Genomic DNA, 20,794 nt, shown 5'->3' on the forward strand with positions numbered 1-20,794 from the left:
TTTTTTTTTTTTACAAAAAATACTTTATATCAATATTATCATTATTTAGAGATATATCGATAGTGTTATATAACCAAGTTGGTAAAAGTGTTAACACAAGTCACTACTCAAAATTATATTTTCTTATCTTATAAACACCTTGAAACTAAGGATGACAAAAAAAATCATACATATATTTGTGAGTAAAATTCATTATACATTGTAAATGGATAATTAATATAGACAAAGATGAGTAATACTGTATATGTATATGTGAGTACTTTCACATTTAAAAGTATTTAAAATATTTTTAATTATATATAATTTAATTTAGTTTAATTTACTTTTTATCACAAATATGTATGTATAACTTTTAGTATAAAAATATGTTACAAAATTCTTTTTTCATATAAATATATATTTTAAAATTATTTTTTTAAGTTTTATTTTATTTTTTATATTTTCATTTTAAATTTTACATTTTAAAAAATATTTATGAATAAACATAAATACACACACATACATATATATATATATATATATATATATATATAAAAAGAAATTCATTAGTCAATGCATTAAATGGGATGAGTGATGGGAATTATTGTCATCCATTATCATGTTTAGTATAAACTCTAAAACTTCAAAACTTTTTTTATTTTACATTAATAAAAATAAAAATTAATTGATTTAAGATTATTTATAAGAAATATAACATGCAAAACAAAAGAATGAAAAAAGTGTTGATCTGGTGTATAAGAATTAAAATGAGTAGTTTTTAAGTCATTGACTAAAAGGTAAATTTGTAGAAGTTCATGGAGTAAAATGTAAAAATAGTGAAAATATAAGATTAGAATTTAAAGTACCAGACATCTCATTACCATTTGATTCACCATTAGTTATGTTAATATTTTTTGAGGTAGAAACCAAAAGAGAATCAAAAGTGATTGTATGAGAACTAAAAAATAGTTTTTCAATATAAGAACTATAAAGTAAATCTGTGCAAATATATAAAATAAATTAATATTTCAACCATTTTTTTTTATCTAATCTCAATTTTCTCTAATTTAATGCATTATCCGTTTCACAATAACTCTAGTTTTAACATTTTGAAATGTTCCAAAATAAATAATATTTTCACATTATAATGTAATATTATTTGACTTTTTTAATTTATTTTTCATAAATTATTAAGTCACTGTTTATGCTTTTATTGATAAAATGAGTTAGTATTTTAATAAAATTGTATAAATTGATACATTTATTGAGGTGGTTAACATGTACGTAAAAATCTTGAAATATAGTGATTGTGGGATATGAGTTTTAATTAATTTGTAAAGTAATTTTGTGAAACAGTAAAATGAAAATGAAGTAGTATTATTATTATTTTTGTTGGCAGGATTCAAACTCCTGACTTTGCTTAAGCGTACTTCTACCGCTGAACTACACGCTTGAGGTTTAAAAAATGAAGAAGTATTATCGAGAAGAAAGTAGAAAGTAGAAAGTCAAAAACATATTTTTGCTTTCCTTTAATTGTGGCCCTGTTGCTGTCTCACTCAGTCCCTTGTATCCGCACGCGCCATAAAAGTAGCGTAAGTGAGTGCTTTTAGTTATACCTTCGTTCATTCATCCACACTTCTCTTCGCATTCTAATTCTAATTCTAATTTCTAAACTCCAACAACACAAATCCAAACACCTAAACATAATCCAAACCCAATTTCCTCTTCTCTCCCCTCACTCAATTCATTCATTCCTCAAATCACTCCTTTCTTTTCTGCTTCCAATTATTCACTTTTTATCTTCATTTCATTTCAAACAAACACTTTTTTTTTTTTTTTTTTTCTTTTTTCTTTTCTCAATTCGGTTTGCCTCAGCGCCGTGGAGCGTCGTCGATTTGTTCCCCTTCTGTCTGATCTTCTGAATTAGGGTTTTACTGAGAGATGGGTAGCCCCGAGAAGAATGAAAATAAGGGCTTTTTCGCCGCCATGACTTCCGGCTTCTCCATGTTCAGCAACGCCATGCACCGATCTGTCAACGGGTATTTCTATTCCTATTCTTGTTCATGTATATTAATCATATATGTCATCGTACATTGTGTCTCCACTTATGTGTATGTATATATTGACTACACCAGATGGTTATGTAATACTTGTTGGATTTTTATATTATTACTTTGATTTATAGCCTAGGTTCACTTGTGTGATTCAACTTGTATTTCTCGGTTACTTATCTAACTCAATTATTTATGTCTGTATGGTATGTTTCACCCGAGATTGTATTCATCCCAAGTGCATAGATGATCATAGCTATTGAGAAGAAGAGATGAGATCTTAATTTTTACAAAGTATTCGGTATAGAAAAGGCATGCTGTTATTATAGTGTTATTTTAAGAGAGAATCGTCGTACCGTGTACTTGTTTGTAGTTCCTAGTTCTCAACACCGTACTGCCAATGTTCCCTCATGGATCTGCATTCCAGAGTAATATTCAACTGCTTTACTTTTATACATCAAGGATGTGAGCTACTAGTAATTAGTAAAGTAAAGATAACTGTCTGTTTATCTAAGTGAAATCTCATTAACCACTGACATTCTAAAGAAATAAAGAAAGCGTTTGGAAATTTTATCTCAGTCTTTTAGGTCCTTGGTCATCCTTTTATCACACCTCCATTCATTTTAGTTTCATAGTTTACATCTTTCCAGTGCAACTTTTCAGTTTCATCACCAAGAAGTGTAGTGATTATGGGGAATGCAAGTTTACACATGTTCTCCTTTTATTTTAGGTTGCTGGGATATGAAGGGGTAGAAGTCATAAATCCAGAGGGTGGTAAAGAGGATGCAGAAGAGGAAGCTCAAAGAGGAAGATGGAAACCAGAGGTGCTTATTTTGTTAATGTTACTTTTTAGTTCCAACTTTTTCAGTATTGCCTTATTTTTACTTCATGTATAGACATTGAAAATACTTAATGTCTCCCTTAAATTTTCTCTTTGTGTTGCTTTTAGTTTTATTTATTGTTGATTGTAAAGATTCTACTCCTTTTTTTGGTTTCACTCTATTTTTCTCTTCTTTAGCACATACCTGATACTAACATTGTTGTGAAAACATTTATTCTTTCCTATCTTTGGCTTTTGTAAACAGGAAAGAGATGGTTACTGGAAGATGATGCACAAATATATCGGCTCGGATGTAACATCAATGGTAACACTACCAGTTATTATTTTTGAACCAATGACTATGCTTCAGAAAATGGCAGAGGTTTGCATAGCTTTACTTTTTTTCTTTTTTAAATTGCTTTATTTGTTTGTGTTGGCACTTGATTGAACTTTGAGTTGCTTGAACTAGTTGATGGAGTACTCCTACCTGTTAGATAAGGCAGATGAATGTGAGGACCCGTACATGCGGCTGGTGTATGCATGTGAGTTATTTGTACCTCTCTTATTTCTCTTCCATTTTTTTATTTCTTTTCATTAATTGAATTGTTATCTTAAAGGTAATGGAGTGTGAAGTTAACAAAAAGAATGAAGTGTTAAATCTAATTTTGACACATGGTCAAGGCTGTATATGATTCTTTTGTTATTCATAGAAAAGGATGTATATGATTGAATTTACCCAAAAATATTGCCAGCTAGGGGGTGTTGTGTTAGTTATTGTTCTTCTAATTACATTGAAGTATCTTTAAGCCTTTTGCATGTACTTTCTGATTGTTTCATGTCTTTTATAACTTATTTAATCATTGCAGCGTCATGGGCTATATCTGTGTACTTTGCATACCAACGAATCTGGAAGCCTTTTAACCCTATCCTTGGAGAGACTTATGAGATGGTTAACCATGGTGGAATTACATTCCTAGCAGAACAGGTACCATTTAAGTATGCGATTCTCATGAGAACTCCCTCTCTCTCTCTCTACCAGCATTTGGAGAACTGTTATGTTCTTGTCACGCTTACTTTCTTTTGCATTGTTAGGTGAACATGTTGTTTATGGATTTTTATTTTCCCTTCTCTGTTTTCTTCTCCCTTGTATTGGATGTCTTATAGATATATTTTTACTTTCAGGTGAGTCACCATCCCCCAATGAGTGCTGGGCATGCTGAGAATGAGCATTTTACGTACGATGTGACTTCAAAGTTAAAGACGAAGTTTTTGGGAAATTCTGTTGATGTTTACCCTGTTGGAAGGTGATCAATACATTGCATTTGTTTTGTAGATTACCTTATTATTCTATTCTATTCTTATTGCCACTCATTGTCTGTATTTTTATTCTTCCAACTTCCTATCTCTCCATTCATATGCCACACTCAACATGAGAGTTTGCTTACCATCTCTTTTCAGAGTTATTTATTCAAGGTTGAAAAGATAGGGTTGAGTGTTTTCTAGGGTAGAGACATATAACAGTATTTTACACATAATTTAGCATGCTTTTCTAATCAAACTTAAAATGCTTTTCAAGAATCTCACAAGAAGTTTGCCACATTCTATTTTATAAAGAGTCTTCATACACTATTGCTTTGAGATGCAGCATGCAGTGTTATATAAATATACAACAAATTTGGTCTTCACTTGACTTATCTTGTTCTCAGCAGAATTGTCATTTTTTTGTCATTTGTTAGTTGGGAAATAATTATAGGTTTTGTGATAATTTTTTTGCAGAACACGCGTAACCCTTAAGAAGGATGGTGTAGTCTTAGATTTGGTTCCCCCTCCAACCAAGGTTAATAATTTGATATTTGGCCGGACATGGATTGATTCACCTGGGGAGATGATAATGACAAATTTGACAACTGGGGACAAAGTTGTACTGTACTTTCAACCATGTGGATGGTTTGGGTATGTAACATCATTTTCTTGTATTGTTTTTCAATTAAAACATTTTTTATTGGTTTGTACCAGTACTATATTGGATTTAGATTCAACTTCTGGGCTATTATATAAGTAGCATTACAGTTGGATTTCGATGTATAATGAAATTAAAATGTCTTGGGAGTGTCATGGTATTGAATTTTCCTGCCTTGCCTGACTATTTAATCTGGTTCTCCAGAACCAGTAAATTACTTATTTTTGCTTGTAATTGAATTTCTTTTTAATGAGAAATGAATGACTTAAATCCCTTCTGATCATGATTTCTATTTTCTTTTATTTCTCTGTGTTCAAATATTAGCTTCTTTAAATAGATTTTTGTGTTTTTCTTGATATCTTGCAGGGCTGGTCGCTATGAAGTAGATGGATATGTTTATAATTCTGCCGAGGAGCCTAAAATATTGATGACTGGGAAGTGGAATGAGTCAATGAGTTATCAACCCTGTGATTTGGAAGGAGAGCCTCTTCCAGATACAGAATTGAAAGAGGTGTTTCTTTATAGAAAAAGAATCTAAAAAATGATCAGGACCTGTTGTGCTACTACGATATTGGATTTAGATTCAACTTGTGCTAATGGGATGTAACTTTGTTTCTAACATTAGATTTTTGCTGTTTACCTGGTCTATCTGCTTGCGTGATTGGTAAAAATAGAGTTGTACTGACTTGTGAAGAAGGGCAGCTCTATTTCCAATCAAACAATTATAATAGGATAAAAATTAAAAGATGACCATCCTCCATCCATGAACACCACCCTCTCTACCCCAATTCTATCGTAGACATCCCTTATCCTTTGTTTTTTCTTCTTATTTTTGCTTCCCACCTGGCATGGAAGCCGAGACATAGCAATTCTTTCAAATTTTCAACTATTATTACTTTGTTAGTCTATTTTAGTTTTTGTAGACCAATCTATTCCCTACCCAACCAGTTCTATTCTAGCCATCCTTTTTTTTTGTGGCCTCTTCCTTCTCCATTCAAAAGAAGAGGGGTTTTTTCCTTTATTTTTGCTTCCCACCTGGCATGGAAGCTGAGAAATAGCAAATTCTTTCAAATTTTCAACTATTATTACTTTATTAGTCTATTTTAGTTTTTGTATAGTGTAGACCAAATCCTGAGTTTAAAAATATGATTATAAACTTATCTTTTGAAGTGGGCACACATTTTTATGGTTTCAAGAATTAGATTGTTATGCATTGTCTTTTTCTATGTGTAAATAAATTATTTGTGAAACTGTTGACAATGATAAATAATCCTTTCATTTGAGTGTTGCTGGTGATTTTTTTGATAAGAAGCTTGAACTGATCCTATGAACTCAGTGTGGAGTATCGAGAATCTAACACTACTTTAAAATGATAAATGTTTTAGTTTTATATTTTCTGCTGCTACATCAATTGGTGAAGGAACTAAGAAAGTTACTTATAATTGTTGTTGCTATTTTCTCTGCGGTTTTATTTTGCAGGTTTGGCATGTTGCTGATGTTCCACCGAATGATAAATTCCAGTATACACACTTTGCACATAAAATAAACAGCTTTGACACTGCCCCTAAAAAATTGTTGGCATCAGATTCTCGTTTACGCCCAGATAGATATGCACTTGAGTTGGGTGATCTATCCAAATCAGGAACAGAAAAGAGCAGGTTGCTTATCCTTACTTTCATTCCCTTTTTGCTTGAAAATATGGTAGTTAGTGCGCATATTATTAAAGCAGTCCAAATATAAAAAGAGGAACTGTTTTGCATGGTCGATGTTGTCTTCATTAGTAACAATATTTAGTACAAGGGTACAACAATTTGTATTAGATGACTTACTTTCTTTTTAGGAGAGGGAAGGGGGATGTGTTTCTAGTCAATCATCAAGATAGCAGAGAAATTTATTGCTTTGTGTTGATCTAGTACTCTACTATAGTGCCTAGCCCTAGTGTGTTTTCATAATGTGCATAACTTCCCGTTAAGATGTTGAGTTGGTTTCCCTTACAGTTTGGAGGAGAAGCAACGTGCTGAAAAGAGAACTCGAGAAGCCAAAGGGCATAATTTCACTCCAAGATGGTTTGATATAACTGAAGAAGTGACACAAACTCCTTGGGGTGATTTGGAGATCTACCAATACAATGGTAAATACAGCGAGCATCGGGCTGCTATAGATAACTCAGGCAGCATTGATCATGTTGATAATAAAGAAATTGAATTCAATCCATGGCAGTATGGTAATTTGTCCACGGAATGAGTAGTTTCAATGTGCTTTTGGTTTTTGGAATGGCACATTTAGTTCATGTAACTTCTTTTATTGATACGTGGGAAATTTGTTTTTAGCTGGTGGTTGGCTTGTGTACAATATCTCTGCTGTTCAGTATTCAGTCTTATCAATTTTTTTTTTCTCTTTTCACGGTGATCTTGATCTTAGAATTTTCAAATGAGATGCATAAGATTTTGCATGTGGCCGTATAGATCAGTTGTTGAAGAAGTGAATCATTTCGGCGTGCTATTTAATCAAAATTTTGCCAAGAGTAGCATGCAAATACTCGATATTTTACCGTGTATAAAACAGTTGCCCTACCTATATTTGTCCAAACACGCCTTTGGAAAGAATAATAGAAGACCTAAACAGAGAACATGAGAATGGGAAAGATAGTTTGTTTTCTCAACCCCCTTTTGCCATTTACATCAACTTTTATATTTTGGACTTGGGAGGAAATGTCTGAAGTAATTTTGTTTTTGTTTAGGAGTTTATTTTATTAACGAGGGGAGGAGAGGAAAATTAAAAAAAAAACCTCTTGTATCTATTGAAAACTAGTCATTATTACTTTCTATATACATTTTCTAGTATCTTAAATTCAGCAAGTTCGAAGGATTTTGAACTTCCAAACATATGAGGGATTGTAATTTTTTCTGTTCATTTATTCCCTCCTAGAATGTGTCCAAGCGTTGAATTTGTTAAGAGTATATTTGAAGTGAGTTTTGGAAAATAGTTTTTTCAAGTTTAATGTGACAAGCTTGCTGGTTTGGGTGGCTCGTACTGTGCTGGTTTATGTTTATTTGGTTTATATATATGAAATAACCACATATGAAACAATTTAATGAACAAAAAAATACAGTAAAACGGCTTTATTTTTGATAAACAAAAAATAAACATTTTTATAAGAGGAGGGTTCAAATGACACCGGTGTAACTTTTACTAAGTGTTACACCACTCAATAACTTGATATTAAATTTGAATTTTGAAAATTCAACCGTTAGATTGAAAGTTCATATCTCTTAGATCACATATACAAAATTTTATATTAATCCAAGATGATTTGATACTTCATTCGCATAAAAGAAAATTGACGTAATATATTTATTTTAAAATATACTAAAATATAAACACTTTGATTACCTTCAAGTTGTTATTCAAATTTAACAAAATTTGATATATATGATCTAAGAGATATGAACTTTCAATCTAACGGTTGGATTTTCAAAATTCAAAATTAATATTAAGTTATTGAGTGGTGTAACACTTAGTAAAAGTTACACCGGTGTCGTCTCTTTCTATAATTGCGGGAAAACATAGGTGAGAAGGGCTCTGTTTATGTTGTTTCTGTCTGCAATGAGAAAAACACACCATCTGCCGTGTTCTTCTAAATGCTTTATGTGAACGAGAGCCACCCCCACCTCTCTTATTCCCCTTTATTTATTTAATATAAATTATAACCATACTCCTTTAGATTTTGTACAAGCACTTTTTTTTAAAACATTGTTTACAGGAAGTCGTAGTCTAATATTTTTCAAATAACTAAAAGAAGCTAATGTAAATACAAAGAATGTTTCAACAATTTTTTTTTAAAAAATATTGTAGGAGTAGAAAAAATAAAAAGTATTTATGTAACCTGATAAAACTTTCGTAGATGTTTATGTAATTTACACGTTTTTTTGGCTTTCCAACCACTTATTTGCACATTTATCTGTTACATTGATAAATGACGACGGATAAGCATAATATAAATTATAGAAAAATAATCAAAACAGACATTGCAATAAATTAATGAAACTCCACGCAGATGCATAGCCGCATAGTATCAAGCACTCAACCAAGTAGGGTGAAGAATCTACACCCAGCTTTCTATTTACCTTTATCAATCATTCAATGCCTTACCAAAAGTAAAATATTGAATGCAACATATAGATTACAGGTACTGGTTTGCGCACCGAAAGTGAAAAAAATAACATCAATTTTTCAATGCCTTAGCCAAAAAATATATGTATTTTAAATTTGTTAATTTTTAAAATAATCATCTTAAAAGTTATATTAATAATAAATTTTAATTACGAGCCTTCATCAAGTTAACAGTATTTCTTAAAGCTGTGTTGTTTAACCATTGACACATCCGTTTCACCTTTCTAATAAACAAAACGTGACTGAAATTCCGTTTAACTAAGTTTTTTTTTTTTTTTTTTGTCCTTGGAGTATCTATCACTAATAGTAGTGATTAATCTCCGAAGAAGGCACCTCAAAGAGTGGGATAGCAGACCCAAAAATTCGAACTCCTGACCTTGCTTAAGCGTGGATCAACTCTTACCGCTGAATCACACATTTAGAATTATTGTTCAACTAAGTTTAAACGTTTACACCAAGAGCGTAAATTCGTAACTACGTCAATTTTTATACATAATTTTCTTACCATTTTTCTTTATCTGATTTAAACGGTTTTTTTGGTCTACTGAATCTGTGGACCTGGCAAATTTCTGGTAGACCTTCATCTTTTTTCTTTCTATTTTTGTGCCCGTTGCCTTGGGTGAACTCACATTTCAAATGGGTTTTACGTCAAGTAATCTCTGTTCAAGTTGCATGACCTCATCTTTGATGGCTTTTTGGCCCAGATAAATTAAAAAAAAAAAAAATACACAAAATAAATTAAAAAAATAATAAATTATTGGAATAAGTAGTTTTTGACACGTAGGAAGACACGTGGATGAGAAAATGCAAGGGGCTGGGCATTTTTCAGAAGAAGCCTCTTCCATGCGCCTTGTATGGGCCCACGTGGCCCATGTCTGACGTGGAGAAGAAAGAGTAGGGGATGCATTTTTCAGATGGAGCCTCCCCCCAGGCGCCATCTGTGCAGATTTTGCGAGTGGCAATGCGCCTCCACCCTAGGCACTATGTATGTGTTTATGACACAAATTTTTAAACAATTTTTTAAGATTTATAACGAATTTAATTTTTATTTATTATAATTATTTATAAATTAAATTTTAAAAATAATCTGCAATGACACTTGGCATAGCGCCTCTCCCCTAGGCACGTTGTACATGTGGCGCCCCAGCCCCAGGCACTATCAAATTCAAACACACCAATAATACTTAAAGTCTACAACGTGTTATTGGATTTTGCAAAAGTTTACTTCGTCCGGTAGTCCAGGATAGTGCTATTATATTTTATTTGGTGGTCCAGGGTAGTGCAAGTGAGTAACATATTTTAATTGTTGTAATTTTTAGTTTTAATTTTTATAATATATTGTATGCTGATATTATAGATTTAAATTTTTTTTTATCTATATAGTAGGATGAATTTTACCTTTTTAAGTATCTTTAAAATGTTATGTTTGATTTTTTCTATACATATCATTTTTAATTTTCTATTATTATAAAGATTAAAATATAAAATTTATGAAATTATCAAAAAATAAAAATATAAAAATGATATATATAAGAATGAACCAAATATTTTTAATTAATCTAAATTAGTTTTTGTCTATCATTTTATTTAATGTTTAACTTGATCCTTCTATCATTAAATATAATTATTTTTTCTGTGATAAATTAAAAAAATAATACGTATCAGTCATATAAAAAAATTGTTAGTCTCATCTCATCAAACAAAAAGATTGAAATTATATTATTTTTTTAAAAATTAAGAGAGAAATTAAATGAACAAATTAATTAAACAAGACATAAATCTCTATTTAGTATGTGCTAAAAGGTTAAAATATAGATATCAAATTTAAGCTTTACTAATATTTTAGTTAGTGTAAATTTGTAATGCATAAATTAAATATTTATTATATATAATTAAAATTTAAAATAAATTATGTATACAAATAATATTTTAAATATATAAATTATATTTAAAAATTAAATAAATAATATTTTTAAAATATATAAATTATATTTTAAATTTATATTAAACAATTTATATTGTACCATAAAATTATTTGTATTAGTATTTTAGTCTGTGTTTCATAGATTAAATATTTATTATATATAACTAAATTATATAATAAATTATACATATAAATAAATAATATATTTTAATAAATTATATATGAATTTAACATAAATAATTTATATTTTAATATAATATTATTTTTAATTATTTCTAATTTATTTAAAAAATTTAAAATTTTAATTCATAAATAAATATGATAAATAAAAAATTAATTTAGTTAAAAAATAAGAAGTTACAAGAATTTCTAAACACATTCCCGTCAAAAAAATAGTACTTTCTCTATATATAAGAGGAAAAAAACTAATTTCACATAAAAAAATATATTTAAGTTTCATGATTTCATATAAAATGCATATTATATTTATTAAAATATTTTTAATCACATTAATTATAAATAATACTCTCATTTATTATCTCAAGATATTTTTGAATTAAAATATCTAATAAAGTTGACTTAATTAAAATTTACTTATATTTTAGTTAAAAGAATTTAAGTGCTTTTTTTTTATATATAAATACAAAATCTCTTAAAAAAAGTACAAAAACTCTTGTGCAATATTTAATATATAAAAATTAATTTATTGATAATTTATTTTAAAATATTATAATTTATTTTATAAATAATTATAATAAATAAAAATTGAATTTGTTATAAATTTTAAAAAATTGTTTAAAAATTTGCACAGATGGTGCCTAGGGTGGAGGCACATCACCACGTGACAAAATCTGCACAGATGGCGCCTGAGGGGAGACTCCATCTAAAAAACGCCTCCCCCTGCTCTTTCTTCTCCACGTCAGACATGTGCCACGTGGGCCCATACAAGGCGCATGAGAGGAGGCTTCGTCTAAAAAACGTCCAGTCTCCCGCGTTTTCTCCATCCATGTGTATTCTTACGTGTCAAAAACTACCTATTCTAGTAATTTGTTATTTTTTTAATTTATTTTGTGTATTTTTATTTTTTTAATTTATCTGGGCCAAAAAGCCCACCTTTGATATTTTAAATAATTTAAAGAAAAAATATTTTTAACCATTTTGATTTATTATGTTGACAATTATTATATTTAAATATATTTGATGTTATTTTATAAATAAGTTCATTATTTTTTCAACTTTATCAAAGTCATTTAATATATATTTACTTTATGCAATATAATTTTTTTTTTTATACTTTTTATAATAAATAATTATCATAAGATCACAAATATCTTGTATTAAAAATTTAATCGCTAATTAAATTAAGACAACCATTAACTAAATATAGACACTTGGTTGCACAAATTGGTAATATTTGCATCATAATTATAATTTCCACCTTCTATATTTAATTTAACTTTGAATTCAATTCCTTTACATTTTTTTATTTAAATTTAGTCTCACAAGTTTTTTTTTTAGGACACTCACAAGCCACAAGGATTTTTTATGTGAACAATTTCCTTAAATCTTATATTATTTCAAATTAAGATCCAAAATAAACTTGAAAAGTAGAAATTATACTCATAATTTGACCTATAATATAGTAACCTATATAAAAAACACTAGTCTGTTCCCTTTGTTTCGGCGATCCCCACTATTTGTTTTTGTTGTTCTTAAAGTATTATTGAGGCAGACGAATAGAAATGAAATTGAAATGAATAAGATGGAAAGTGCAAAGTCTAATTAATTACAGCGGGAGTTGAAAAAGAAAATGTGAGGAGTGAGCGTCTTTCCCGATCGTGCGGACCAGAAGCAACCACAGGATGGAAAGGGTAGCCACGTGTCGGAATCTGGTGGCACATGGCTCATCGAATTGCGTGGAACCGGTCTTTAGGTCCACCTACTATATCCGGTGCCATTTCCTGCAACCACCGATAGCTCCGGTGACACTGACACACGGTCAATGCTATAAACTCTTGGGGTTTAAGGCATAGCTTTGGTGGTTTTCACAGGGTTTTACTTTTAGCCATTCACAACACAACACAACACACATTATCATAATCAGATTAGATTCAGATTTCAGATTTCAGATTCACAATGAGAGAACAACACAATTTTCAAAATGCCCACCCTCTCTATCTCAAACCAAACATTTCCTGCATAATTGAGACTTGAGAGATTTTTATTTTTTGTTTTTTTCTGGGGTGGAGTCATTTTCACTCCGAATTCTCTTTCACTATTCCCCATCTCTCATTCGGTTCAAAATTCCAAAATTTGCCGAAATTTCCACTTTTTGGAAGTAAAAGTTCTGATCTTTGAACGGCAATCTGTGCCAAGAGGTGATCATGTTGAGCTTTGATGGGTTTTGCTTCTCTAAAATATGCCAAGTTTCGTTTTTTTTTTCTCTTCTTACTTTTTCCCTTCTAAACTGTCGAGTTTATCCTTGGGGTTTGGGACTGGAAGATGAAGTTGGAATTTTGACGTAGGATTTTATGCGGGCACTGTTTTGTGGTTCTGAGACAATAAGATATGAATTTTCAGTTTCTCCGCGACCACAATGCATCAGTTGTTTTTATGTCATGTGTCCCTTTGATCAATTCGAGCTTGTGATGATTTGATCTCTGGTGTCCGGGCTGCACGTGATGATTGTTGGTTGTTTTCTGAGACCCATTTTGTTCCGTGATTTTAGATCTCTTTTGGTCTGAATTTAGTTTAGTTCTCTTCTCGTTAGCATGTCTGGAATCTAGCCTCGTTTTGGAATCCCTTTCCTGTGTTCTAGTTCAACTTTTATGTCTCATAAATTTTGCTTTCTCCCTTTGCCTTTTAATTTCACGTTTGAACCTTTCAAAAACTATTGCTTCATGGGGTTTATATTTTATTTTTGCAAATTGTATCCTTCTCCCAGCTTAAATTTGGTTTACTTCTCCGTGCAAAGGTTTTGGTTTTTTAGTTTAAGGCACCTACTTTCCCATTTGGTAAAATGATTACAAATATTAATATACAATATATTTAATATATCTGATAAATGGCCTTTTTTGAGCGTTCATTTATGCTAATATTGTTTTCCCTCTAGTTTTTGTGATGCCCCATCACGCCCGCGAATGGTGTAGGGGAATATGGATTAGTAGAATTTATTTTCTGTATCAGATAATATGCTTTGTCATTCACAACATTAGTAGCATAAACCTTTGTTTATACTAGTTCACTATAGTGTATTTGAGCCATCACTAATGAGCATTAACTGTCAGGCTTTCCAAACGAAACCAGTGGAGTCAAGCAACATGCAGAGTTCAAGTTTATTTATGAGTATTGGATTGCTGATGTTTCATGTTTGATCTCAATTCTTATATTGGCATGGTTCCTGAGATATGGTGCCGCAGAAGAGGTTAGACTATAGCTTTAATGGCTATCAGGTTCCAACCAAGCGCCGTGCTACCCGATCTGCTAGGGTAAATAAGTTCTACTTCTCATCTGGGGATTTCTATTGTCTATTTAGTTACAGACTATGAAACCAATTTTTTTTTTTTTTTAATATTTCCTAGAGGAATGCTACATTTCAAAGAAGGTTGGAAGACAATCAAATGTGTGCATTTGACTTATTGGCCACCGTAGCTGACAATTTATTGCAAGAGAAACACAATCCATCGACATCTAGTGATAGATCATCGCAAAAGAATAGGGATGGATTTGTTAAAGAGGAGTGCCTGGATGCAAATAAACCACTCAAAGCGGAGCTTTCTGATGAAGCAAGTTGTGACAGAAGATACCAGAATGAATTTGTTAAAGAAAATAAACCATTCAAAGCTGAGCTTTCCGACGAAGGAAGTAGTGACAGAAAATGCTTCTCTAATATTTCGTCACAAGTATACAATCAAAAGGGCTGTTCGAAGGAACAATTGCAACATGAAAATGATGGCCATTCATGCATTGCTTCTATAGTAACAAGTTCTAGTTGCTCAGAGAGGTTTGTTGCTGAGACACCGGTGGATGGAAAAGGCCAAAATGGAATGGAAAATTCAGCTAGCAAAGTTGAATTAGGTTCCTCTGGATGTCCAGAGAGTAGCGGTTTCAAGTTAGATGGTGATGTAAGTAAAATAAAAGATGAGCTGCATAAGCTTGGGAAGGTTCCCATTGATACCGGGACTGAGTTGTGCTGTTTTGAGGCCTTGGATGAAAAACCTCCAGCACTGATCAATTCATGTGGCAATGTCAAGTTGTCTGGGTATGATGACAGCATGCCTCAGAGCTCATTGTCCAAAGGTTGTGACAATGTTCTAGTATATAGTAGAGATGATGACGAAAACTTTTCTGGGTGTGCTCACCCTAGTACCAAAATAAAGTCCTTTAGGCCAATTACTTTTATAGATGATAGAAAAATAAATAAAAGATTGGCTTCTAAATATCATGAAGTTGCTCAAGAATCAAAGCATGATACACTGTCTAACAGTGGTAAGTTCACGCATATCATATGAAACTACTGGCTTTCTTGTTTCTTCACTCTTCATGCTTCTTTGCTTGTTCACTAATCTGTTTTTCAATTGAAAACATGTTAGTTTTGGATGGAAATATGAAGCCAGTTTACAGCAGTAGGAAGAACTATTATAAAAGCCAAAGATCTCAAATGAACATTCCTTTCAAAAAGAGGAAGATTTTTAACTGTAGCTCTGATACAAATTCTAATGGATATATCAGAAGAGGTGACACCTATTATTCACCCAAGAATGACACGAATCAAAGTTTTTCTTGTTCATCTTCTGGGATGAGCAAAGGTTTTACTTTAAATGACCTTCTTTCATTCAAATTGGTTTTACTTGGCCACTTGATTTAAAGGTCTCAGGAATCTTTTGCTGAATAAATTCCAAATCTTTGATGCAGATCATGGAACATCATCCTTGGATCACTCTGCATTACGATCTGGAGATTCTCATGGTATGGGAAGATTGAAATTTGAGGGAGTGATTCTTTATGTACTCTGACTTGACTGATGTCTTCAAAGAGGTTCTTACATGAAGATGTCTTTCTTTTAATCAGTGAAGCTTAGGATCAAATCATTTAGAGTGCCCGAGCTTTTTATTGAGATTCCAGAAACTGCAACCATTGGATCCTTGAGGGTATGATAAATTCTATTATAACATACACACAATCACCCTATCCTGTATTTAGATGTTAATTATGGATGGCATCTGTTTCTGTGTGTGTATTCTTGCCATGCTGCTTCATCATGTGGTATGATTATTATTGCATCTTTCACATACGTTGGATGAAGCTCTTACAACAATTTGCTTTGCAGAGGACAGTGATGGAGGCAGTGACTGCGGTACTTGGAAGTGGATTACGTGTAGGTGTGATTCTCCATGGGAAGAAGGTTAGAGATGACAATAAAACTCTACTTCAGACTGGAATTTCTCATGATAACCACCTGGATGCTTTGGGCTTCACCCTGGAGCCTAATTCTTCCCAAAACAAATCACCTGCATGTGCTACAGATTCTCTCTGTGTTCCTAGTGCAGACATGCCTCAGCCTTTAATAGGGTAATGCTTAACTTCCAATTGAATGCACTAATAGTGCATTACATGGATTAATGCCTCTGCATTTTTGTTGATATTTCATTTTTCCCTTGAGATGTTAACACGGAAATGTTACTTACTAATAATATTTTCCTCACATAATTCCTGACCTCAATCAACAACTTCACTTTCTCTCTCTCCTTGTTCCTTCATCATAATTGATGGCCCACTTCACTTGATATGAATTATGTGCATTGCAGAATATTTTCATCTAACATAACTCATTTTCATATACTGCATTAATTTTAGTCTTTTTTTTTTCTTTCTACAATTGAATTAGATCATTGATATATTCAGGTACACTTCAAGTCCTGCTGTAATTCATCAGAGGATTCAATGCTTTTCTAACATGTTAGCTGAGCATCAAATAGCCGGTTTAGGTAACCTTGTTGAAAGTGATCATGATTCAGCACCTTCACCCATCAACACATCTGGTGAAAAAAAATTTAAAGATTCCAAAGAGCTGATTAATGTTCCTGAAATGGGTATGGAGGCACTAGCTGTGATACCTGTGCATCAGAAATCTAAGCGAACTGAGATTGCACAGCGCCGAATTCGTAGGCCTTTTTCGGTTGCTGAAGTGGAAGCACTCGTTCAAGCAGTTGAGAAACTTGGAACTGGAAGGTAAGATTTAAATTGGCTTGTGATCAGTCCAACTTAGAACCTGTTTGAATATAGTCTATAAAGGTTTTTGAGAGTTTCTCTACTGAAAATGAAGAGTATTTTCCAGTAAAGAAGCTCTTAAAAACTCTTATAAGTTTATATTCAAACATGCTCTTAGTGACTGAGTCTGACGATTAGTATTTGGTCAGTAAGACTTGTCTTTTGCTTCTTGCTTTCCACCGTGTTTTTGCCTCAAGTGTTGAGAGATTTATTCATTTTATATTTCCTTTTGACAATCCCTTCATATAGTTTCTTTTTGGGGATGAAAATCAGGTGGCGTGATGTTAAACTTCGTGCTTTTGATAATGCAAAGCATCGGACATATGTGGATTTGAAGGTAAAAGCTTTTGCTACCCTTATGCATAGCTAAGTTTTTGTTCGTTATTGGATTTTGTTCTTGCTCAAATGGATTGTTGAAAAGAACGTGGTTGTCACACTTCAGGTTGTTGGGTGGCACGCTTTCTTCTATAATCTTCATCATCCAATAACTTTTATTTAAAACCAAGTAGTTGCTGTTTCAAGGCAAGTACTTGTATATTAGGCAAACTATTTTTGCTTCATTAATGATCTCTTGCTTTGGTTCCAATATTAACCGGCCAGACACGACATCTGCTGTACATGTTCATCGCCTAATGCCTAATGTTTTTCCTAGTTCTAGCTACTTGATTTAACGTTTACCAAAATAGAATTTGATCTATGAAAATTTAATTATCATATCCTTTTTCTGTAAAGTTAGGTAGTGATAGAATCCAAAAGAAAGAACTGGGTCACTTTCACTAGTACTCCATCTGGTCCTTTATACAAAGAAAAGCAAATTTTTTTTTTCTAGTCCTATTTATAAGAAACAAACTCACCTTGAGATGTACCAATTGTTAATTTCTTTTATTCGCTTTATTTATTGTGAAATTTATTAGTAAGACACCTACTTACCTTTTATGCAAGTTGAAGTATTTATTGATTTATTAACAAGTTATGGACATCAGTGGAAAGGTGTAATGTCTCAATATAAACACTATTTAAATTATTCAATTCAATGGATATTTTTGGCATAAGACATTATTAGTGAAAATTAATTATCTTTTCTGTTTTTATCGATCTTTGTGACTTAGTTATTTATTTCTTGAAAAATATTAACAAGTGTCTTTAAGACACTAGTTAAGGAATCAAAAGTAGAAAAGTTTTATTAAAAAGTGTATCTGTATATTTTCTCGTGGAACTTTATTGCAGTTTTTAACAAGGAAAAAAAAAAACATTTTGATTCCTAAGGACACCGGTTAGCAAGAACTTAATTTCTTTTATAAAGGACTAGAAGGACTATGATTTTGGTTGCCCCCTTAGAGAAAAGGTATTGGCATATGATTTAGGTATGGGATAGTGCAGGATAAATGGAAAACACTGGTGCACACAGCAAGGATATCCCCTCAGCAAAGGAGGGGAGAGCCAGTTCCTCAAGAACTTTTGGATAGGGTCCTAACTGCCCATGCATATTGGTCCCAGCAGCAAACTAAGCAACACCTCAGGCACCACTCAAAACCTTGCCTTCTTCTTTAATAGACACCACCACGTGGCTTGTAGATGGGTTGGCTCTTCAGCTTTATGACCCTTAGTCATTAACACTACCATTTATTACTTTGTCTTACTGTATTTATGGAATATGTGTTTACCACTTTCCTTTTTTAGTACTATGTCACTTCATCTATTATGTAAAGAAATGATACCATAACAATGTGAAGAAGCTATAGAAAAGTTACTTAGCAGGTTGTCTCCATAATCAATGTTTGGTGTGTAATTGGAGGTGCACCAGGATGCATGCACTGATGCACATGTTAATCACAGAAATAAATCTGCAAATTCAATTATGGACCCACCGAACAGTGTAGCTAGAGCTTATCTATTATTAGCTAATCGCTGTTTAATTCTAAATGATAATATTAAATGAATAAGACACATACATAATCAAAGTAATAATCCACTCTTTACATAATTTACTTTTGAATTGAAACAAAATCAAATTATTACTATTTTAGACAAATTAAAATTTTGGTACTAACTTTTATTTTCTTTTAAAATTTATTTTATTAACCAATTCTATTAAATTCTTATGTAACTTTTTTATTTTCTCTCAAATTTAAAATTAATTTTTAAAAATATTTTAATTTAAAAATTTTTATTTTAATCTTTTAAATGATCAATTATATAACTAATAGTGTTAAATTGAAATAATTATGCAGAATTAGTTAGATTTAATGTGTTATTTTCATTATTAAGGATACTAATAGGTTAATATTTTGTAAATTTTTGACAAATTCATTATCAATTTTTAAGTAGAAAAACTACAATAAGACTTTTTTCAATTTACAAAACTAAAAAAAAAAGAATTAAAATTGAGAGACAAAAATAATTATCTCATATTTGAAAGACTAAAAAATATTTAAGTAAAAAAAATAATGAGTATATTATTTTCAATTTATATTTTGTTTTTGAATATTTATATAAAATAGTATAAATTAGAGAGAGAAAAAAAGTACTTTTTATATTTTATGTAAATATTAAAGAAAAATATATTTTATAATTATTAATAAAAATGAAAAATATCTTTACAAATACCAAATGTATAGAATCTAAAACCATTGTTGTTGGCTCCTTTATAATTTAACGAGTTTGGAAAGTTTGTGTTCCAAATGTAATGGAAATTAAATAAATCTATCATGGGTTTATTATTATTGTTGTTATACTAATGTCACCAATCAACTTCATATGATAAAGCCTTTTATGGAAAAAGTTCTTTTTCTCCTTGATAAAAAATATTTCTTTTTATTTACATTTTAATTTTGTTCTGGTATGTGGAACGATCATTAGAGAATTTTAGTTACTATCTTGATTTATGACATCTAATGAGTGTAACTTAAACCTAAACTTGAGTGTTTTCCTATATATCAAATCCAACATAAGATCATAATCCTTTATCTTATGCTTCTAAATTTGTAATTAACATTGTTTGCTAACGTTTACGCATCCTAGCATTTAAGGCTATTATGGAGTGCATATAATTGATCTCCTATGATTCTGTAAATTATAGCATCTTCCTTGCACATTGAGAGGAGTCCCTTGTAAGGATGATCCATAGGGTACACAACCCCCTAGGCTCGAGTGCATAAACCACGAAGAACCTAACTATGTTGGTGTTGGGCCATGTCTCTTAGAGCTGACCCACCATTGTGTTGGTGGCATGGCAACCTATAGGATAGACAACCTCCTAAACTCAAATGTGTAAATATGAGGAGCCTATATGTCAATGGTGTTTTTGGGTTGGCAACACGATAACCTATATGACAATCTATAATCGATGTTAGGATGACCCATAATGTATACATTGGGTTGGTAAGTCGGTAAGTTGATGTCAGAATGACTTGCAATGTACACAACCCTCAAGGAATAATAAGTGTCTTTTCGATTATCTGTAATTCAAGTACAAGAGAGATGTGGATCGGTGGCATGACAACTTTTGTATTAAACAATCCCCTTATGTGTCGGCTATGAATGACTCTTCGTCATGTAGTAGATAGTTGGAGGTTTCTAGAGTGTTGTAACATTTAAATTGACATGCCTAGATATGG

The 20,794-nt window shown here is 31.4% G+C and overlaps 2 protein-coding genes across 10 annotated transcripts; both read left to right on the forward strand.

Moving 5' to 3' along the window:
* The first annotated feature begins 1,576 nt into the window (after positions 1-1,576).
* ORP3C (OSBP(oxysterol binding protein)-related protein 3C) lies at positions 1,577-7,213 on the forward strand. The gene is made up of 10 exons (XM_020368143.3): positions 1,577-2,018; positions 2,761-2,854; positions 3,116-3,232; positions 3,320-3,392; positions 3,717-3,835; positions 4,033-4,154; positions 4,627-4,803; positions 5,177-5,321; positions 6,290-6,468; positions 6,808-7,213. The coding sequence occupies exons 1-10, from the start codon at positions 1,921-1,923 to the stop codon at positions 7,052-7,054; spliced, it is 1,371 nt and encodes a 456-aa protein (XP_020223732.1). The 5' UTR covers positions 1,577-1,920; the 3' UTR covers positions 7,055-7,213.
* A 5,708-nt stretch (positions 7,214-12,921) lies between these two features.
* LOC109806039 (telomere repeat-binding protein 2) lies at positions 12,922-18,948 on the forward strand. 9 transcript variants are annotated; one of them, XM_083065396.1, is made up of 11 exons: positions 12,922-13,285; positions 14,195-14,395; positions 14,489-15,395; positions 15,500-15,715; positions 15,822-15,875; positions 15,978-16,057; positions 16,237-16,478; positions 16,812-17,138; positions 17,427-17,514; positions 17,620-17,699; positions 18,558-18,695. In XM_083065396.1, the coding sequence occupies exons 2-10, from the start codon at positions 14,315-14,317 to the stop codon at positions 17,674-17,676; spliced, it is 2,052 nt and encodes a 683-aa protein (XP_082921522.1). In that variant the 5' UTR covers positions 12,922-13,285; positions 14,195-14,314; the 3' UTR covers positions 17,677-17,699; positions 18,558-18,695. The 9 variants fall into 9 exon arrangements, with proteins under 9 accessions (XP_082921522.1, XP_082921521.1, XP_082921520.1 ...); XM_083065395.1 differs by having other exon boundaries at positions 17,620-18,696; XM_083065394.1 differs by lacking the exon at positions 17,620-17,699 and having other exon boundaries at positions 12,924-13,285; positions 18,553-18,948.
* Positions 18,949-20,794: the final 1,846 nt, after the last annotated feature.

The sequence above is a fragment of the Cajanus cajan genome, chromosome 10, assembly GCF_000230855.2.
Source record: "Cajanus cajan strain Asha chromosome 10, NIPB_CcT2T_4, whole genome shotgun sequence".
Taxonomy (NCBI): Eukaryota; Viridiplantae; Streptophyta; class Magnoliopsida; order Fabales; family Fabaceae; genus Cajanus; species Cajanus cajan.